The sequence below is a fragment of the Anomaloglossus baeobatrachus genome, chromosome 10 (genome assembly GCF_048569485.1).
Source record: "Anomaloglossus baeobatrachus isolate aAnoBae1 chromosome 10, aAnoBae1.hap1, whole genome shotgun sequence".
In the NCBI taxonomy this organism is placed as follows: domain Eukaryota; kingdom Metazoa; phylum Chordata; class Amphibia; order Anura; family Aromobatidae; genus Anomaloglossus; species Anomaloglossus baeobatrachus.
Window position 1 is genome coordinate 75,553,750 of NC_134362.1, and position 21,729 is coordinate 75,575,478.

General features: G+C 52.8%; 2 protein-coding genes across 2 annotated transcripts in view; one reads left to right on the forward strand and one right to left on the reverse strand.

Annotated features, from left to right (window-relative positions):
• The window catches only part of DDB1 (damage specific DNA binding protein 1), a 91,649-nt gene extending 85,274 nt beyond the window's left edge, over window positions 1-6,375 (forward strand). The window contains exons 25-26 of the mRNA XM_075325272.1: window positions 3,039-3,162; window positions 5,731-6,375. Coding sequence (XP_075181387.1) covers window positions 3,039-3,162; window positions 5,731-5,814 — 208 coding nt within the window. The 3' untranslated portion in view covers window positions 5,815-6,375. The remainder of the gene's footprint in view (window positions 1-3,038; window positions 3,163-5,730) is intronic.
• Window positions 1-21,729, reverse strand: part of TKFC (triokinase and FMN cyclase) — a 742,129-nt gene that overhangs the window by 166,508 nt on the left and 553,892 nt on the right. The window lies entirely within an intron of this gene.

Genomic DNA, 21,729 nt, shown 5'->3' on the forward strand with positions numbered 1-21,729 from the left:
GATGCGAGTCTATCAGGGTGGGGAGCAGTGTTTCTCCACCACAGGGCTCAGGGTACGTGGACTCGGAAAGAGTCCACCCTTCAGATCAATGTTCTGGAGATCAGAGCAGTCTATCTTGCCCTACAAGCCTTCCAACAGTGGCTGGAAGGCAAGCAGATCCGAATTCAGTCGGACAACTCCACAGCGGTGGCATACATCAACCACCAAGGGGGAACACGCAGTCGGCAAGCCTTCCAGGAAGTCCGGCGGATTCTGACGTGGGTGGAAGACACGGCATCCACTATATCCGCCGTTCACATCCCAGGCGTAGAAAACTGGGAAGCAGACTTTCTCAGTCGCCAGGGCATGGACGCAGGGGAATGGTCCCTTCACCCGGACGTGTTTCAGGAGATCTGTCGCCGCTGGGGGATGCCGGACGTCGACCTGATGGCGTCACGGCACAACAACAAGGTCCCGGTTTTCATGGCACGGTCTCACGATCACCGAGCTCTGGCGGCAGACGCCTTAGTTCAAGATTGGTCGCAGTTCCGACTACCGTATGTGTTCCCACCTCTGGCATTGTTGCCCAGAGTGCTCCGCAAAATCAGGTCCGACTGCCGCCGCGCCATTCTCGTCGCTCCAGACTGGCCAAGGAGGTCGTGGTACCCGGATCTGTGGCACCTCACGGTAGGCCATCCGTGGGCACTACCAGACCGTCCAGACTTGCTGTCTCAAGGGCCGTTTTTCCATCTGAATTCTGCGGCCCTGAACCTGACTGTGTGGCCATTGAGTCCTGGATCCTAGCGGCCTCAGGTTTATCTCATGAAGTGGTTGCCACCATGAGACAGGCTAGGAAACCATCCTCCGCCAAGATCTACCACAGGACGTGGAGGATATTCCTATCTTGGTGCTCGGCTCAGGGAGTTTCTCCCTGGCCTTTTGCATTGCCTACTTTTCTTTCCTTCCTGCAGTCTGGGTTGGAAAAAGGTTTGTCGCTTGGCTCCCTTAAGGGTCAAGTCTCCGCGCTATCCGTATTTTTTCAGAAACGCCTGGCGCGACTTCCTCAGGTACGCACGTTCCTGCAAGGGGTTTGTCATATCGTCCCCCCTTACAAGCGGCCATTGGAGCCCTGGGACCTGAACAAGGTTCTAATTGCTCTCCAAAAGCCGCCTTTCGAGCCTATGAAGGAGGTTTCCCTTTCTCGTCTTTCACAGAAAGTGGCCTTTCTAGTGGCGGTCACGTCTCTTCGGAGAGTGTCCGAGCTGGCGGCGTTATCATGCAGATCTCCATTCCTGGTGTTTCACCAGGACAAGGTAGTTCTGCGTCCAATTCCAGAATTTCTTCCCAAGGTGGTATCTTCCTTTCATCTCAATCAAGATATCACTTTACCGTCTTTGTGTCCGCATCCAGTTCACCAATTTGAAAAAGGTTTGCATTTATTGGATCTGGTGAGAGCACTCAGGATCTACATTTCCCGCACGGCGCCTCTGCGCCGCTCGGATGCACTCTTTGTCCTTGTCGCTGGTCAGCGTAAAGAGTCGCAAGCTTCCAAATCCACCCTTGCGCGTTGGATCAAGGAACCAATTCTTCACACCTACCGTTCTGCTGGGCTTCCGATTCCATCAGGACTGAAAGCCCATTCTACCAGAGCCGTGGGTGCGTCCTGGGCATTACGGCACCAGGCTACGGCTCAACAGGTGTGCCAGGCGGCTACCTGGTCGAGTCTGCACACTTTTACCAAGCATTATCAGGTGCATACCTACGCTTCGGCGGATGCCGGCCTAGGTAGACAAGTCCTTCAGGCGGCGGTGGCTCACCTGTAGGAAAGGGCTGTTTCACGGCCCTATCACGAGGTATTCTTTTACCCACCCAGGGACTGCTTTTGGACGTCCCAATTGTCTGGGTCTCCCAATTAGGAGCGACAAAGAAGAAGGGAATTTTGTTTACTTACCGTAAATTCCTTTTCTTCTAGCTCCAATTGGGAGACCCAGCACCCGCCCTGTTTTTCTTAGGAAATTTGTTTTTTGTTTTTTTTCGGGTGCACATGTTGTTCATGTTGAACAGTTCAGTTCTCCGAGGTTGTTTCTCGGGTTGAATTTGTATTTAAAACAGTTATTGGCTTTCCTCCTTCTTGCTTTTGCACTAAAACTGAGGAGCCCGTGATCCCACGGGGGGGTGTATAGCCAGAAGGGGAGGGGCCTTACACTTTTAAGTGTAGTACTTTGTGTGGCCTCCGGAGGCAGTAGCTATACACCCAATTGTCTGGGTCTCCCAATTGGAGCTAGAAGAAAAGGAATTTACGGTAAGTAAACAAAATTCCCTTCTTTATAAAGTGGTACCTTTTTGTATTCAGATCTTGATAATGGTACACGGGGGCGGGCTGTCTGGTGTCCGTTAGTCTGCCTCCTGTCGCTTTAGGCCGTCCCCCATCGCGCAATTTCAAAGAGGTGACGGGAGGGTAAGCTGGCCAGCGCTTGCACAGAACGGTGGAGGCGGCAGTGAAAGCGCGAGCACGAGATTATGGGCGGATACTTGCTGATGAAAATCACAGCGCCACCCATTATCTCGCGCATGTGCAACACTTCACCAGCGGTCACACTGTGCACATTGCACAGTCCCACGAGAGGGGCACGGCGCATGCGCGAGATAATGGGCGGCGCTGTGATTTTCATCAGCAAGTACCCGCCCATAATCTCGTGCTCGCGCTTTCACCGCCGCCTCCACCGTTCTGCGCAAGCGCTGGCCAGCTTACCCTCACGTCACCTCTTTGAAATTGTGCGATGGGGGACGGCCTAAAGTGACAGGAGGCAGACTAACGGATACCAGAGAGCCCGCCCCCGGGTACCATTATCAAGATCTGAATACAAAAAGGTACCACTTTATAAAGTCTTTATTTTGGTCAGAAAGGGGGCAAAAAAACAACGGGAACCTTGCTAGAATGCAGCACAGGAGCTGCCGAGGGGGTATCTTTTAGGTTTACTGCAAAATGTCTGATGACCGGTTCCCTTTAAGTCTTCTCTGAATTTATGAAATGCCCCTTCCTTAACTTACTTTGTTACCTGGAGGTCATTCCACACAGAGAGAAAGACTGAAGCTGCAACCGGCTTCATAGATGGAGATCTTATTGAGAGCTTTTTGGACATCAGTCGGTCAAAGATGCAAGAGGTGGTAGCAAATCTACAGGTGAGGACAAAACAGGTTTGGAGGCTCAGTGGCCAAAATTAGCAATTCTGCTGTTTTTATATCCTTTCCCTGAATGGGATGCTACAAATTGCCTCTTTCTTGCAAGGGGAAAAAGCTTTTCCACATCTGCCACCTGTTGGATGTAACCATCCTTTAAAGGGAATCTGTCAGGTGCAATATGCACCCAGAACCACGAGCAGTTCTGGGTGTATATTGCTAATCCTTGCCTAACTGTCCCCTGTATACACTAGCATAGTTAAAGTGATCATAATAAAGGTATTTCTAAAGATCTTTTATGATATTCTAATGAGGCCAGGGACTAGTCCCAAGGGCGTTAGTTCCTGCGCTCATTCCACCCTCTTAGCATGGTAACACACCCACAGGGGCGTGCTATCATGCTATTCAATGCAGAATCACCAGCGGTGACGCTCGTACCTGTGTCTGCTATGAATGCCCAGCACTTACGGCCATGCGTAATATGAAGCCGGGTGTATGCGTCCTGGCTTCAGAGAGGTCTAGTGTGTGCATGACCGGAAGTGCCAGGACTGCAGATCAGCGGTCACAGCAGACACAGGTACGTGCGTCACCCCTGGTGATGCTGCATTAACTTCATGTTAGCACACCCCTGTTGGCATGCTACCATGCTAAGAGGGCGGAATGAGCATAGGCCGTAACGCCCTTGCAACCAGTTCCTGCGCTCATTACCATATGATAAAAGTTTTTTTTAGAAATACTTTTTCCAAAGATCTCTTTATGAATGCTATTAGATACAGGCACGGTTAGGCAGGGATTAGCAATATACACCCAGAACTGCTCGTGGTTCTGGGTGCATATTGCACCTGACAGGTTCCCTTTAAGTGAATGTGTACAGGGATTCTACAAGTCGGACACCCATCTGCAGCTGCCTCTTTTGGGGTACTAGTCTCTAGAGCAGTGCAAGGTTTGGCTGCCTGAATGAGATACCTTTACTGCAGCTTTGGGAACTGTACTGCATCTCTTATGGATGACTAGTTTGGTATGGAGTTTTACAAGGAATACACCATGAGGAAAAAAAACCATGCAACTAGGCCCTTTCTCCAAGAGGAGGAAAAAACGTTCTTGCAAGTGCCACCTATTGAGATATGCAAACTGTCTCTTCAGAGAAGAAGACTTGAACTCTAGTGCCAGCCATTGGAAGTAGAAATTCTAAAAGCCATTATCAATGCTTTAACAAGCCTGGACATATGACTTAGGATAAAAAGCTAAACCAGAATCTCAATTTGCAGACAATTTGTTTCGGGGTATTCCCCCTTGTCAGTGCAAAGTGTGAGAGGTGAAGACTGGGGTCTAAGGGGAACGTTTCTCCTTGTGGAGAGTGACATGCCAGTATGAGGAGACTTAAAAGCCTGCATTACTTCCTCTCTGAAGAGACAATTTGTAGATTTAATTTCCTAGAGGAGCATTGCAGGTGTTTAAGTCTCCTCATACTGGCATGTCACTCTCCACAAGGAGAAATCTTACCCCTTAGATCTCGATCTTAGCCTCTCACATAACAAAATCAGATCACATACATTGTTCCAATGAGGGGCAACATCCTGAAACACCATGCCTTCGAATAGAGATTCTTGTTTGGCTTTTTATCCTAAGTATTATATCAAGCCTCGTTAAAGGGTCGATATTGACTTTTAGGATTGCTAATAGGCAGCAGTAGAGTTCAAGTCCTCTTCCAGTCGAAAGAGTCAATTTGCATATTTAATTTCCCATGGAAGCATTTCATGTGTTTAAAGATGGTGTCACTTATAGCGACGCAGGAGCGATCACGACCAGCGATCTGCCCTTATCAGGATCGCTGCTGCGTCGTTACATGGTCGCTGGTGAGCTGTCAAACAGGCAGATCTCACCAGCGACCAGTGACCAGCCCCCAGCTAGCAGCGACGCGTGGAAGCGTAACTAAGGTAAATATCGGGTAACCAAGGAAAGCACTTCTCTTGGTTACCCGATATTTACCTTAGTTACTAGCGACCGCCGCTCTCACGCTGCCAGTGCCTGCTCCCTGTTCCCTGCACTCCTAGCCAGAGTACACATCGGGTTAATTACCCGATGTGTACTCCAGCTACGTATGCAGGGAGCCGGCACTGGCAGCGTGAGAGTGGCGAACGCTAGTAACCAAGGTAAATATCGGGTAACCAAGGAAAGGGCTTCTTGGTTACCCGATGTTTACCTTGGTTACAGCTTACCGCAGGCTGCCAGAAGCAGTCTCCCTGCTCGCTTTAGTTCGTTGCTGTCACACACAGCGATGTGTGCTTCACAGCGGGAGAGCAACGTCCAAAAAATGAAGCAGGACATTCAGCAACGACCGGCGACCTCACAGCAGGGGCCAGCTCGTTGCTGGAAGTCACACACAGCGTCAGCGACGGGACGTCGCTGCTACGTCACAGAAAATGATGACTTAGCAGCGACGTCGTTGTTGTCGTCGTCGCTATGTGTGACATCACTTTAAGTCTTCTCACACCGGCATGTCACTCTTGACAAGGACAAACCTTAACCCTTCGATATCTATTGAGATAGCTCTTTTTTTTTTTTTTGCAGATTGATGACGGCAGCGGCATGAAGAGAGAGACCACAGTAGACGACCTGATAAAGATTGTGGAAGAACTAACCAGGATTCACTGATTGTGTCCCTTCCAATCTTGTTAACCCCTTAGGCTTCCCCAGTATCCTCCGAGCATTGTGGGAGCAGCCTCCCATAGGCTTGAAGGGCAACAAGATAAGCTCGTGTGCATCCAGGCAGTGTCCGGGGTGGGAATACCTTGCTTTGCTGCCCTAGTGGCACTTACATCTTTGCTTCCAGAGGTGGTCAGTGAAATGAAGGCCTCCTGCCATCAATAAGGAAAAAATGAGAGGCTGTACAGGTGGCTCCCTGCTCAGCTCCTCTGCTCCATTCATATTGCTGTTCTTCTATATTGTATGTATTTTTTTTCTTTATATATTACGTTGTGAAAAGTAGGGTTCCCCCTATGGACTTTCTGCATAGCAAGGTTGAGCTGTGACGACATTACCAGAGCAGGAACCGGGGCATGTGACGTCATCTGCAGCAACTGTGGGGTGTTTCATGTGCTAGTTTTTGCCTAATGGTGCAGTGTCCCTCCCTTCCAGTCTTCTCTTTACAAAAAAAGGGTCAAAGGGGAGGTTATTTTCCAAAATTTTAGGAAATTAAATGGACTGGTATTGAAATTGCTGTCCGCGTCTTTACTGAGCGTCAGCGACTTAGGATCTGAATGTGTGTGTGGAAATCTCTTCTTGTGTGCTTGTTCTGTGTTTTAACAAAACCATATGTCCCCCAAGATGTTTGTAGGTTGGTTCTATAAATGACTGTACATGAGGGACAATCAATGAGGCAGACCGTATACCAAAATCAGTTCTAAAACTGGGTTCCTGTTTGCTTCTGTATAGTTTATAAGCTAAATGACTGAATCTGAACCCTTCAGCCATGCCAGTCAACGAAGTTTGTGTCTTGAACTGGTAGAACGGGCATTAGATGTACTAGTATGGTACATTTCCTTCTTTATATTTATTTACCATGGGTCTAAGAACTGACAAGCAGGTAGTTGCTAACTTACCTGACTGTTCTACCCAGCATAGGCTCGGAGTGGTCACCGATTGCTCCAGCCGGCGATTCTGCTGCTCCGTGTGTGTGTGTGTATATATATATATATATATATATATATATATATATATATATAATCTCTATCTGTGCATGTAATATATATTTCTTTATCGTTCCTTTGGGACACCCTCAGGTTTTAAAGGAAATCTGCTTTGGTTACTACCTTCAAATGTGTGTTGATCGATGATGAGAAGGTTGTGGACCTCGATTTCTTCTCCAAATGAGGTTTCGTGGGGGGATGTGATTCCTGAGAACAGCTTACTACTGCTCACACTGGAGGAAAGGGCCTAGTGGAAAGGAAGCGCAAACAGTAAATCTGACAGCAAATATTATGTGTAAACTTTACACTCAGCCCCTACAAGTACATAAAGAGTATATACATCTATGATTATAGGTGTAAAATCGAGGCAAATTGTATAAATGTATGTAAGAAGCATTACTTACCTGTGAAATGCCCCACAACTTCAGGACCCCCCCAAAGGTCTGCAGCGGTGATGTCATGTCAATGAGACATGATGTCATGACAGCAGCAGCCAATCGTTGATCAAGGTGCAGATATCAGCAATGACTGCAGTCCTAAGTCAATGAGAAGTGCTGGAGTGGCGGGGATTTTAAGAGTAAGCAATACTTCTTTTATTATGCTATGGCATTCTGCCCCTTTGGACTGTTTTTTGTTATTTCCCCCCTCAATCCCAGACAATCCTTTTATTTAGTCTGTTGAATATAGGAGTTTGATTCTACAATTCTTTATAAGGTAGACTTTAAAGCTCCCTAAGAAATAACCTATGCAAGAAAAGAATCTGCCACCTTCCACCTGGCCTATACTGGGAGACCAATCCGACCTCTGATCATTACCGTATATACTCAAGTATAAGCAGAGTATTTCAGACCATCTTTTTATGCTGAAAACGCCCCTTTACCTATTCTCACTTGTCCTCCGTTCCCACGGTGTCCTCTTATCTGCTTCTTGCGGACCACAAGCACACAGACCCCTGAGTGATCGTGGTTGCTGCAGATGCCGCCACTGTTGTGGTGCTTTACTTCACTTGAATGATTTGCGGCACCGCAAAGCATTCAACAGAAATAAAGCACCACAACAGTGGCGGCCCCTACAGCAACCACGATCACTCAGGGGTCTGTGTGCTTGTGGTCCGCAAGAAGCAGATAAGAGGACACCGTGGGAACAATGGACAGGTGAAAATAAGTGTGTGTGTGTGTGTGTGAGAATGTGAACAACAGCATAAGAGGGGACAACAAGGGGACTGGAATGAGGACATTACTAAAGGATGGGCACATTACTAGAGGGCACATTAATACAGGGGACAATATGGGCACAATTCTACAGGGGACAATAAGAGCACAATACTCCAAAGGACAATATGGGCACAATACTACCAGTAGCTGCTGCATTTCCCACCCTACGCTTATACTCGTGTCAATAAGTCTTCTTAATGTTTTTGTGGTAAAAAAGAGAATTTTGTTACTTACCGTAAATTCTTTTTCTTATAGTTCCGACATGGGAGACCCAGACCATGGGTGTATAGCTTCTGCCTCCGGAGGACACACAAAGTACTACACTCAAACGTGTAGCTCCTCCCTCCTAGCATATACACCCCCTGGTAGCCAGTCCTAGCCAGTTTTATCGCTTTGTGTTCAGGAGGCATACATCCACACATGCATTCTCATGATTTTTTTTTCCTTTTTTGGAAGAGATTGAAGAAGTGCGGGTCCACGTCTAAACCCCCGGCATGTCCCTTCTCACCCCACTGTGTCGGCGGTGTTGTAAGGTTGATTTCCAAGGCTAGAGCCTTACATGCCGTGCTCCTTCACCATCCCTCCTGGGCTCTGGCTTGAAGTGGGAGCCAGCACGGTCTCCATGCCTGGCAGGAGACCGGTCTCCATCCACAGCCCCTTGAGGATTCTGCTGGACCGGAGCACTCATCACTAGGGACCTGGCCCTGCGTCTCAGCAGCTAAGTACCTGAGACGTTTATATGTTGGGGGTCCCTGTTCTTTATTGTATGGGGAGAGTATGCTGAATGTATTTATATTGGCATTTCCGGCGGGTTCTCTAGCTTTCGCCCGAGAACCGCGCCGATGGTGCCTGCGCTTCGGCCTCGCCGCTTAAATTTAGGCCCCAGCTTTGCCAGAGGCCTAGTTTCTGTTAACTACCCTCGCATGTCACTCATGCAGAGGGACAGGCACGGCTCCTCCCGGCGGCCGTCCTGCACAGGGGAGGGACACTCCCCACTGCTGGGGCGTGTCTCCTCCCCTGCAGGTCTCTATGGCCCTCCAGTTCCCGCTCTCCTACAGGAACGCCCCCAAGTCCCGCCCCCTCTCTTCGCTCCGGCGGCCATTTTCTTAGGCAGAGTTCACTCTGCGCTGGGCTTTTCTGCACTCTGCATCCCTGCTGAGGTGCTGTGCATTGGGGGTCCGGGCTTCGGGATCTGGAGGGCACACAACACCGCTTCCAGCGGTCTGGTAAGCCACAGCCGGTCTCTGGTTGTGGACCTCTGTATATTCTCCCTGGGGTTCATTCTCTTGCAGAGCCCCCACTCCAGCAGCATGTCTCACACGAGGAGCAAGGCTCCAAAGCTTTATACTGTATGCGCTGCATGTAAGCTCCTGCTGCCTGAGCCGAGCACCTATCCACATTGTGATGTCTGCTCTAACTTGGCGGTGCCACAGCCTGGAGTCTCACCCCCAGTGGTCTCTCCGGCTGCCTCTGCACCTGTGGCTGAACCCCCGGCCTGGGTAGAGTCCTTCTCTAGGTCTATACCCCAGTCATTTGCTGAGTTCATGGGACTTTTGTCCAGGACTTTGATGAATATGCATCAGCCCTCCTCACAGGGTGCCTCTAATGCTCTTGCTAAGGGTCCTTTAGGATCCCTATCCTCTGACCTCCGTCCATCGGAGCTCACAGAGGATTCATCATCAGGTCCCAGACCCCGTCTGTCACAAACCACCGGGGGGGTCACTCAGAAATCCCCCGCGCTGGCTACCAGTACGTCACAATCGGGGGGTAACAAGTGGGGGTCACCCCTACTTTATACCTCCCGACCGACAGACAGAGCACGTGACGCGCTCTCTAGCGCCCCTCTTATAGTCAGGCCAATTATGGAATTGCCCGACAATAAGCAAGGAGGCCGCTATACTACTTATGCCGATTATTGAAGGGTCCCCGGTGAGAGTAGGGTATATATTCCCCCGACCTCCGCGGGCGGAATATATAATATCTTCCCGAATCTCACTGGCCTCCCCACAATAATCCTTGGCACAACTCGCTGCCACCAACCGATTTACGGTAACTATTAGCCGAACACACAGACGTGGGATCCAAGATCGAGATAACAGAACAGCCCAGGATTAATTATATAATTTAATCGCCTAAAGCACACTAGAAACTACAATATATACAATAGGGAATCTACAGAATATACATATGTCAGAGTACAGTTACAGATAAAGCATGGTTTACAAACAGGCATACACAGTTCAATCAGTTACCTTGTGCGTCTGGCCACAGGGGGGCGCTGTAGACCAGGTTTCCAGGAACTCTCTCACAGGTCTGTCCCAACCAGGCCCCCGAGCAGAAGAACGCTGGAAAATGGCCGAAGTAGGGTTATCAACCTGGGCAGATCCAGGTCCCCTCCTACCTTAGTGACCTCACAGGGAAGCACTGCCACTCCCCCTGCATGGATCAGAATTATCCAGCAAAGGGGATATTGGCCATAACTTTGCCTGGGAGCGTCGTAGGCAGACGCCAATGCTCTCATTGTGACAGTTATGAATTTAGCTACAGAACGAGGGGACTCATGACCTGTCTGCCAGTTCCCCATTGGCTGATATCACGCCTGGGGCATTTCCCAATGTCCTGTTCCCATAAAAAGGGGGTGCCGGCATCGTCCACATGCGGAGACACCATTTTTATGGTTGCCATATTTATCGGAAATATGGCTTGCGAGATATGAACCATTTTTTACTGGAGTCGTTCTGTCTGGCTATTTCCATAGCCTTGCTAACTAGCTAGCAGCTCCTACTACAGGGTGACGGCAGGGAGTCATCCTGTGTCCATTGTCCTAAAGCCACCTAATTTCCATATCACAGGACATGGCCATGGATTTGTTGCTAAACCAGTTGTGTGAAGGGAAGGGGGTAGTGACACCAGGAGAGGGCTTCCTGACATGACTTGAATGTCATGATTTATCGTCATATCTCCGGATTTACCTCACACCTCCCCCCTTTTGAGGGCGCTAGGGGGCAGCACACTCCGGTGTTCCCCCGTGCGCCCGTCCGCGACCTCCCCTTGTCGGGACAGCCCGTCTGCGTTACCGTGGTCACGGCCCCTTTTGTGGCGAATGGTGAAGTTGTATTGCTGGAGCGCAAGGCTACATCGCAACAATCGCCCATTCGTCCCAGAGACGGTGTGCAACCAGCTGAGGGGATTGTGGTCCGTCTCCACGATGAAGTGGCGCCCGTATAGATAGGGTTGCAGACGCTGCAGGGCCCACACTATGGCCAGGCACTCCTTCTCCATCGTGGAATAGGCAACTTCCCTTGGTAACAGCTTCCTGCTCAGGTACAAGACTGGGTGCTCTTGGCTCGCAGAGTCCACCTGGCTGAGCACCGCACCGAGGCCGAAGTCACTGGCGTCGGTCTGTACTACAAACGGCCGCGTGAAGTCGGCTGCCTGTAGCACGGGCGGGCTGGACAGGGCGTCCTTTAGGGCCCGGTAGGCTGTCTCGCAGTCCATTGTCCAATCGACTGCAGAGGGCAGCTTCTTCTTGGTGAGGTCCGTCAAGGGCTTTGCCAGGCTACTATAGCATGGAACAAACCTCCTATAGTACCCAGCGGTCCCCAAGAAGGACATCACCTGCTTCTTGGTCCTGGGGGTGGGCCAGGATGCGATGGCTTCCACCTTCTCAGGCTCGGGCTTCAGGGTTCTCCCACCTACCCGGTGACCGAGGTACTGGACCTCGCTCATGGCCAGCTGACACTTTCCCGGCTTGATGGTCAAACCTGCCCGGTGGATCCGCCTGAGCACCTGTGCTAGATGCTCTAGTTGGTCCTCCCAGGTGGGACTGAAGACGGCAATGTCATCCAGGTACGCGGCCGCGTACCCTTCAAGTCCCTTGAGCAGGGTGTTGACCATCCGCTGGAAAGTGGCAGGGGCATTCCTCATCCCGAATGGCATCACCGTGGACTCGTACAGTCCAAATGGGGTAATAAAGGCAGAGCGTTCCCTGGCCTTGCGAGTCAGGGGGATCTGCCAATATCCCCGGCTCAGGTCCATGATGGTCAGGTACTGAGCCCCGGCCAACTGATCGAGCAGGTCATCGATGCGTGGCATTGGGTACGCATCGGCGACCGTGACAGCATTGAGCCCCCTGTAGTCCACGCAGAACCGAGTGGTTCGGTCCTTCTTAGGGACGAGGACTACAGGCGAGGCCCAAGCGCTGTTGGATGCCTGGATCACCCCCAGCTTCAGCATCTCGTCAATCTCCTGGCGCATGTGTTGCTGCACCTCCAGGGAGACCCGATATGCTGAACGCCGGATCGGGGGATGATCCCCAGTGTCCACGTGATGGACAGCCAAGTCAGTCCTTCCGGGCTGGTTGGTAAACAACCCCCGGAAGGGGTGTAGGGTGGCCCACAGCTGGGACCGTTGGTCCTCCAAGAGCTGGTGGCCAACCTCCACATCCTCAATGGATCCGCCTGCCCTAACCTGGGCTAGCATATCCAAGAGGGTTTCCGCTTCTCCCTCCTCGGGCAGGTTGCACACGGGGAGCGCACATGCCTCCCGCTCATGATGTGCCTTCATCATGTTCACATGGAAGGGCTTCCGCCTTCCACGGGCAGGGTCCAGGGTGACCAGGTACGTCACAGGGTTGAGCTGCTGGTACACGAGGTATGGGCCTTCCCAGGCTGCCTGAAGCTTGTCCTGTGGTACGGGGACCAGTACCCACACCTTTTGACCCACTTGGTAGGTCCTCTCACAAGCGTTCTGGTCGTACCAACGCTTCTGATCGGCCTGGGCTTGAGCCATATTGTCGTGTACCAGTTGCGTCAAGGCCTGCATTTTGTCCCGGAAGCGCATGACATACTCGATAACCGACACTCCAGGGGTGGCCAAATCCCCTTCCCAAGCCTCTTTCACCAGAGCCAGGGGGCCCCGCACACGTCGCCCGTACAGGAGCTCAAACGGTGAGAATCCTGTTGAGGCCTGTGGAACCTCCCGGTAAGCAAATAACAGGTGTGGGAGATACCGCTCCCAGTCACGCCCATGGGAGTCGACCAACATCTTAAGCATCTGCTTTAAGGTGCCATTGAACCGCTCGCACAGGCCATTAGTCTGTGGATGGTACGGGCTGGCCACCAGATGTCGCACCTGGACTTGCTTACAGAGGGTCTCCATCAGCTGGGACATGAATTGGGTCCCCCGGTCAGTGAGCATTTCCTGGGGAAAACCCACTCGGGAGAAAATCTCCAGCAATGCGGTGGCCACCTTGTCAGCCCGAATGGACGACAAGGCCACTGCTTCTGGGTACCGGGTGGCATAGTCCACTACCGTCAGTATGAAGCGTTTCCCGGAGCTGCTGGGGATGGCCAGCGGGCCGACCAGATCCACAGCCACCCTCCTGAAAGGCTCATCGATGATTGGCAGAGATACTAGTGGGGCTTTGGGGTGTGGCCCCGCCTTCCCCACTCTCTGACAGGTTTCACACGAACGGCAGTAGGCAGCCACATCGGCCCCCATTTTTGGCCAGTAGAAATGCTGGTTTAACCTGGCCTTGGTCTTAGCGATCCCTAGGTGTCCGGCCATCGGAATCTCATGTGCGATCCGCAACAACTCCGTCCGGAACGGATAGGGTACCACCAACTGTCGGTCCCTGGGCCACGCCTCCGGTGAACCCTGCTGGACCGTGGCCCGGTACAGCCGTCCTTGGTCCCAGACCACTCGCTCCGGGTCCGAGTCCGAGGGAGGCTGTGCCGCCTGCTCCTTAAGAGCTTTCAGGCTGTCGTCAGCTTCTAACGCTGCCTGAAACCCCTGACTAGATGTGGCCAGAATCGACGAGACTGTCACATCTTCAGTCAGTACCCCGGGACCTGTGTCCTGGCCTCCACCTGACTCGGCTGCCACTTGGTCAGAAGGGGAAGAGCTATCGGACCTCCGGGAGGCCCCTTGGCTTCCAGCACTCCCACTGCGGGTGACAGCGGCCACAGCCGCTGCGACCGTGGGTCGTGCCTGCTCCTCCTCCGTTCCTGACCAAGTCGCCGGTTCAGGCAGACCTACCTGGCTTCCTGACACCCCGGTTGTGGGGGAACCCTGCACCGAGATCTTACCTGGGAGCACTTCCGCTCCTGGACCGGCCCCAATCTCACCTGCCTGTTCCCCCTCTGCAGCAACAGAACCCCGCTGTGAAATCTCTGGGGACCCCACATTTGCTGTGGTAGCCCCCACCCCACACACTGGTCCTCCCCCTGCAGCACCCTGCTCTCTGCTTATCCCTGCAGAGGGCAACAGATCCCAGCTCACAGGCTGGTTACTTGTAGAGGCATGGTCACACCTTTCTCTGACCCCCTCCCCTGTCACAGCTGCAGCTGAGTGTGTGTCTATGGTGTCTATGCAAGCAGAAATATCAGAGTTCACTCCCTCCTCCCTTACATCATTCATAGATAACACATTAACATTGTCCGGAGGCACGTCAGCACTGGCTGAAGGTTCAGCCTTTGGGGCGGGGCCAAACTGGGAGGTTATTTGCCCCAAATCTGTCCCAAGTAGCACGTTTGCAGGGATCCGATCAGTTACCCCCACCTCCCTCACCCCTCGCCCTGCGCCCCAGTCCACATAAATGTCAGCAACAGGCAGCGCCGGGTCAATGCCTCCAATCCCGGAGACAGCGAGGGTTTTTCCAGGGATCAAGTCTTGGGGGGACACCATCTCAGGCCGCACCAGAGTCACCTCCGAGGCGCTGTCTCGCAGTCCTATGGTCACAGACTGGCCGACGGTGACAGGTTGGAAGCTGTCCAGGGACCTACCACCACCCCCACCCACACAATACACCTTGGGCGGCCCTTGGGACGGGGACGGAGCCGGGGCCTTGGGACGCTGAGGGCACATGGCCTTGAAGTGTCCAGGTAGGTTGCACTGGTGGCACCGTCTTGGCTCTGCCACGGGCCTGGAGAGGGGAGTTGAGGGGGACACCCCCTGCAGTCTAGGGGCAGGTGGGGCAGTCGCAGAGTTCATCTTACCCCCTCTCCAGGTGCTGCTGGTGGCTGCTCTCCTGGCTTCAGGAGCCCGATTGTTGGTGTAGTCATCTGCCAGGGCAGCTGTAGCCGTGGATCCCTTTGGCTTCTGGTCTCGGATGAACTGGCGGAGATCCTCAGGGCAGTTCCACAAGAGTTGCTCCGTGATGAACAAGTCCAGGATCTCCGGTCCGGTGGAAAGCTGCAGGCCTTGGGTCCAGTGGTCGGCAGCTCGGGCAAGTGCCCGCCGGTGGTCAGCCCAGGAGTCCTTTGGTCCCTTCTGCAGCGTCCGGAACTTCTTGCGGTAGGACTCCGGGGTGAGGTTGTACTGTTGGATCAGGGCCCGCTTGATGGTGTCGTAGCCCTGATCCGCCTCAGCAGGCAAGTCCCCAAGGATATCCAGGGCCTTACCCCTTAAACGGGGGGTCAGGTATTTGGCCCACTGGTGCTTGTTCAGATGATGCTGCAAGCAAGTCCGTTCAAAAGCAGTCAAGAAAGAGTCCAAGTCTCCATCCTTCTCCAGCACTGGGAAGTCCTCAACACGGACCTTTGGAAGTTTGGTGTCTGGAAGGTCACGGGTGGCTGATGAGGGCCGGAGCTGAGCTAGCTGCAGCTGGTAGTTACGCTCTGCCTGGCGCTCTTCACGCGCTGCTTGCCGCTCACGCTCGGCCATGAGTTCCTTGTAGCCCTCCCGGTCTCCAGCCTGGCGTAGGGCCATAGCCATTTGAAGAAGGCTATCCGAGCCTCCCAGGCTCGGTGGGATGGCACGTGGTGATCTGCGGCCCGCTGCGGAGCCTGGTGATTCACTGTCCATGGCAGAGCGGAGGGCTGGCATCTGGCTCGTTGAGGACCCTTGGGCGAGCTGCTCCTCATCTTGTCCAGCAGTGCCCGGTTGTGCAATGTCCTCTGCAGAGCTGTTTTCTGGCGTCGAGCTCCTGGAGGGCTCGTGGACAACCTCCTCATCGTCTCTGGCCTGAGCATCGGCCATTCCTTTGGCTTTGCTCCTGGTGCTATCAGCCATTGTTGCAGACTTTGGTTACTGACACAGAACTGACACCTGATGCCTCCACACACCTTACAGTATCTGCACTCTGACACTCTAGTGTTGAGCTGGTCTGAAGACCCCAGCAGCCACAGCTGCTGCAGGCAGTCTTTAGTGTCTGGGAGTATGGGTCTCACACTCACACACACTATTATCTCGATCCCACCGCTTGCCACCAATATGTCACAAACCACCGGGGGGGTCACTCAGAAATCCCCCGCGCTGGCTACCAGTACGTCACAATCGGGGGGTAACAAGTGGGGGTCACCCCTACTTTATACCTCCCGACCGACAGACAGAGCACGTGACGCGCTCTCTAGCGCCCCTCTTATAGTCAGGCCAATTATGGAATTGCCCGACAATAAGCAAGGAGGCCGCTATACTACTTATGCCGATTATTGAAGGGTCCCCGGTGAGAGTAGGGTATATATTCCCCCGACCTCCGCGGGCGGAATATATAATATCTTCCCGAATCTCACTGGCCTCCCCACAATAATCCTTGGCACAACTCGCTGCCACCAACCGATTTACGGTAACTATTAGCCGAACACACAGACGTGGGATCCAAGATCGAGATAACAGAACAGCCCAGGATTAATTATATAATTTAATCGCCTAAAGCACACTAGAAACTACAATATATACAATAGGGAATCTACAGAATATACATATGTCAGAGTACAGTTACAGATAAAGCATGGTTTACAAACAGGCATACACAGTTCAATCAGTTACCTTGTGCGTCTGGCCACAGGGGGGCGCTGTAGACCAGGTTTCCAGGAACTCTCTCACAGGTCTGTCCCAACCAGGCCCCCGAGCAGAAGAACGCTGGAAAATGGCCGAAGTAGGGTTATCAACCTGGGCAGATCCAGGTCCCCTCCTACCTTAGTGACCTCACAGGGAAGCACTGCCACTCCCCCTGCATGGATCAGAATTATCCAGCAAAGGGGATATTGGCCATAACTTTGCCTGGGAGCGTCGTAGGCAGACGCCAATGCTCTCATTGTGACAGTTATGAATTTAGCTACAGAACGAGGGGACTCATGACCTGTCTGCCAGTTCCCCATTGGCTGATATCACGCCTGGGGCATTTCCCAATGTCCTGTTCCCATAAAAAGGGGGTGCCGGCATCGTCCACATGCGGAGACACCATTTTTATGGTTGCCATATTTATCGGAAATATGGCTTGCGAGATATGAACCATTTTTTACTGGAGTCGTTCTGTCTGGCTATTTCCATAGCCTTGCTAACTAGCTAGCAGCTCCTACTACAGGGTGACGGCAGGGAGTCATCCTGTGTCCATTGTCCTAAAGCCACCTAATTTCCATATCACAGGACATGGCCATGGATTTGTTGCTAAACCAGTTGTGTGAAGGGAAGGGGGTAGTGACACCAGGAGAGGGCTTCCTGACATGACTTGAATGTCATGATTTATCGTCATATCTCCGGATTTACCCAGGTCCCAGACCCCGTCCTTCTAAGAGAAGGCGCAGGGTTTCCTCTCCCTCCTCATCCCGCGGCTCTGATTCAAGAGCTGACTCGCAAGATGAGGAGGATGCCCTTACGGGGGGCTCGGTGGCTAACTCCATGTACCCCATCGATCTCGAGGGTGACTCAGATCTTAGTGACTTGATTGCTTCTATTAATTCTGTGCTGGATCTCAATCCGCCAGTATCAGAGGAGCAACCCTCTCTGGCATAAAAGCACCAGTTTACCTCGCCTAAGAGAGTAAAGAGTGTGTTCTTTAACCACTCCAGTTTTCAGACCGCTGTGACCAAACCCAGGGCCTGTCCTGACAAACGCTTCCCAAAGCGTGGTTCTGATGACAGTTTTCCCTTTCCACCTGAGGTGGTCAAGGAATGGTCTCACTCCCCAAAGGTAGACCCCCCCGGTGTCTAGGCTCTCAGCCCGGACCGTTGTGTCGGTGGCTGACGGCACCTCACTTAAGGATTCCACTGACCGTCAGATTGACCTTCTGGACAAATCTGTGTATGAAGCGGCGGGGGCCGCGTTTTCCCCGACTTTTGCAGCAGTGTGGGCTCTCAAAGCCATCTCTGCTTCTCTAGAGGAGATGCATTCCCTCACCAAGGAATCTATGCCTGAGATGGTTGCCTTAACTTCTCAAGCTTCAGCTTTTTCATCTTATGCCATGTCTGCCATGCTAGAGGCTTCTCACCGCACTGCGGTGGCTTTGGCTAATTCCCTCGTTATCCGCAGGATCTTGTGGCTTCGAGAGTGGAAGGCAGATGCTTCTTCCAAGAAGTTTCTTGCTGGGCTCCCTTTTGCTGGTTCACGGCTGTTTGGTGAACAGCTGGATGAAATCATTAAAGAAGCTACTGGCGGGAAGAGTACTTCCATGCCACAAACCAAGACCAGGAAACCCGCCCAGGGTAGGAATCAATTGAGGTTTCGTTCCTTTCGTTCCTCCAACTGGTCATCCTCTAAGCCTTCCGCCTCGTCTGCTAACTCAGCCAAGGATCAGAAATCCAACTGGCGCCCAAAAGCGCGTCCGCAGAAGACCGCAGGAGGTTCTGCCACTAAGGCAGCTTCCTCATGACTCTCGGCCCGCTCCAGCCATGTCCTTAGTCGGTGGCAGGCTCTCCCACTTTGGCGACGCTTGGTTAAAGCAAGTCTCCGATCAGTGGGTGACAGACATCATATCTCACGGCTACAGGATAGAATTCTCTTCCAGCCCTCCAAACAGATTTTTTCTCTCAACTCCCCCCTGCTCCAAGGCCGCCGCCTTCTCGCAGGCCGTGGCTTCCTTGCAGGCAAACGGAGTGATTGTCCCAGTTCTCGCTCAGGAACGGTTCAGAGGTTTTTACTCAAATCTCTTCCTAGTTCCAAAAAAGGACGGTACCTTCCGGCCCATCCTGGATCTCAAGCTTCTCAACAAGCATGTCCGGGTGCGGCATTTTCGCATGGAGTCTCTGCGATCAGTCATTGCCTCTATGACCCAAGGGGAGTTCCTGGCGTCCATCGACATCAGAGATGCCTATCTACATGTGCCAATCACAGTGTCACATCAGCGTTGGTTACGTTTTGCGATAGGAGAGGATCATTTCCAATTCGTGGCTCTCCCCTTCGGGTTAGCCACGGCCCCTCAGGTATTCACCAAGGTCATGGCGGCAGTGATTGCGGTCCTGCACCTCCAGGGGTTAGCAGTGCTTCCTTATCTGGACAACCTTCTGGTCAAGGGTACATCCAGCGCAGACTGTCAGCGGAGTGTTTCGCTCACTCTCGCCACCCTAGCCCAATTCGGGTGGATTGTCAATCTTCCCAAATCCACTCTGACTCCGACCCAGAGTCTCACGTACCTAGGGATGCAGTTCGAGACTTTGCCGGCACTTGTGAAGTTGCCCTTAGACAAACAGCTGTCACTCCGGTTGGCGGTGCGCTCTCTCCTGAGGCCCCGCCGTTATACCCTCAGGCGTCTGATGCAGGTGCTGGGTCAAATGGTGGCCTCCATGGAGGCGGTTCCCTTTGCCCAGTTCCATCTGCATCCTCTGCAGCTGGACATTCTCCGCTGTTGGGACAAGCGGCCTTCCTCCTTACAGAGGTTAGTGGCTCTGTCGCCACGGACCAGGAGCGCTCTTCAGTGGTGGCTTCGACCCCTCTCCCTGTCCCAAGGGCGCTCCTTCCTGACTCCGTCCTGGGTGATTCTCACCACGGATGCCAGCCTATCCGGCTGGGGAGCGGTACATCTTCACCACAGAGCACAGGGCACTTGGACTCCGTCCGAGTCAGCCCTTTCAATCAATGTGCTGGAAACCAGAGCTGTGCTTCTAGCTCTCCTAGCCTTTCACCACCTGTTGGCGGGCAGGCACATTCGAGTCCAGTCAGACAACGCGACAGCGGTTGCCTACATCAATCAACAAGGCGGGACACGCAGCCGCCTGGCAATGTTGGAGGTCCAACGTATTCTTCAATGGGCGGAGGACTCCAAGTCCACCATATCCGCAGTCCACATCCCTGGCGTAGAAAACTGGGAGGCAGATTATCTCAGCCGTCAATCCGTGGACGGTGGCGAGTGGTCCCTGCACCTGGCAATGTTTCAGTCAATCTGCCGCAAGTGGGGCACTCCGGACGTGGACCTAATGGCATCCCGTCACAACAACAAGGTTCCGGTTTACGTGGCTCGCTCCCACGCTCCTCAGGCCTTCGCCGCGGACGCTCTGGTTCAAGACTGGTCCCAGTTTCGTCTGTCCTACGTGTTTCCCCCTCTAGCTCTCTTGCCCAGAGTCCTGCGCAAGATCAGAATGGAGGGCCGTCGAGTCATCCTCATTGCACCGGACTGGCCCAGGCGAGCTTTGTATCCGGACCTGCTCCAACTCTCCGTGGAGATGCCGTGGCATCTTCCGGACCGTCCAGACCTGCTCTCGCAAGGTCCGTTTTTCCGCCCGAATTCTGCGGCACTCAAATTGACGGCGTGGCTCTTGAGTCCTGGATTTTGACGGCTTCTGGTATTCCTCCTGAAGTCATCTCCACTATGACTCGGGCCCGTAAGTCTTCCTCCGTCAAGATCTATCACAGGACTTGGAAAATTTTCCTGTCCTGGTGTCGCTCTTCCGGCCATTCTCCTTGGCCATTCTCGTTGCCGACCCTTCTGTGTTTTTTTTTTTTACAGTCCGGTCTGCAGCTAGGACTGTCCCTCAACTCTCTCAAGGGACAAGTCTCAGCTCTATCAGTGCTGTTCCAGCGGCGTCTCGCCCGGCTAGCTCAGGTCCGCACCTTCATGCAAGGTGCGTCCCACATCATTCCGCCTTATCGGCGGCCCTTGGATCCCTGGGACCTTAACTTGGTCCTCACGGTATTGCAGAAACCCCCTTTCGAGCCCCTTAGGGAGGTTTCTTTGTATCGTCTTTCTCAAAAGGTGGCCTTTCTAGTTGCCATAACTTCTCTCAGGAGAGTCTCTGATTTGGCTGCGCTCTCCTCGGAGTCACCTTTTTTGGTTTTTCACCAAGACCAAGGTAGTTCTCCGTCCGACCCCGGACTTTCTTCCTAAGGTGGTCTCTCCCTTCCACCTTAACCAGGATATTTCCTTGCCTTCCTTCTGTCCGGCCCCTGTTCATCGCTTTGAGAAAGCGCTGCATACTCTAGATCTGGTGCGTGCTCTCCGGATCTATGTGTCTCGCACCGCTGCGCTTAGGCGGTGCACCTCTCTTTTTGTGCTAACCACAGGGCGGCGCAAGGGTCTCTCTGCTTCTAAGCCGACCTTGGCCCGTTGGATTAGATCGACCATTTCGGACGCCTACCAGAGTACTCAGGTGCCTCCCCCGCCGGGGATCAAAGCACACTCGACCAGAGCTGTCGGTGCCTCTTGGGCTTTCAGGCACCAGGCTACGGCTCAACAAGTCTGTCAGGCTGCCACTTGGGCTAGCCTGCATACCTTCTCGAAGCACTACCAAGTGCATGCTCATGCTTCGGCAGATGCGAGCTTGGGCAGACGCATCCTTCAGGCGGCTGTCGCCCACTTGTGAAGTTAGGCTCCGCCTACTTCTTAGTTTTTTCTGTTTATTCCCACCCAGGGACAGCTTTGGAACGTCCCATGGTCTGGGTCTCCCAAAGGAACGATAAAGAAAAAGAGAATTTTGTTACTTACCGTAAATTCTTTTTCTTATAGTTCCGTATTG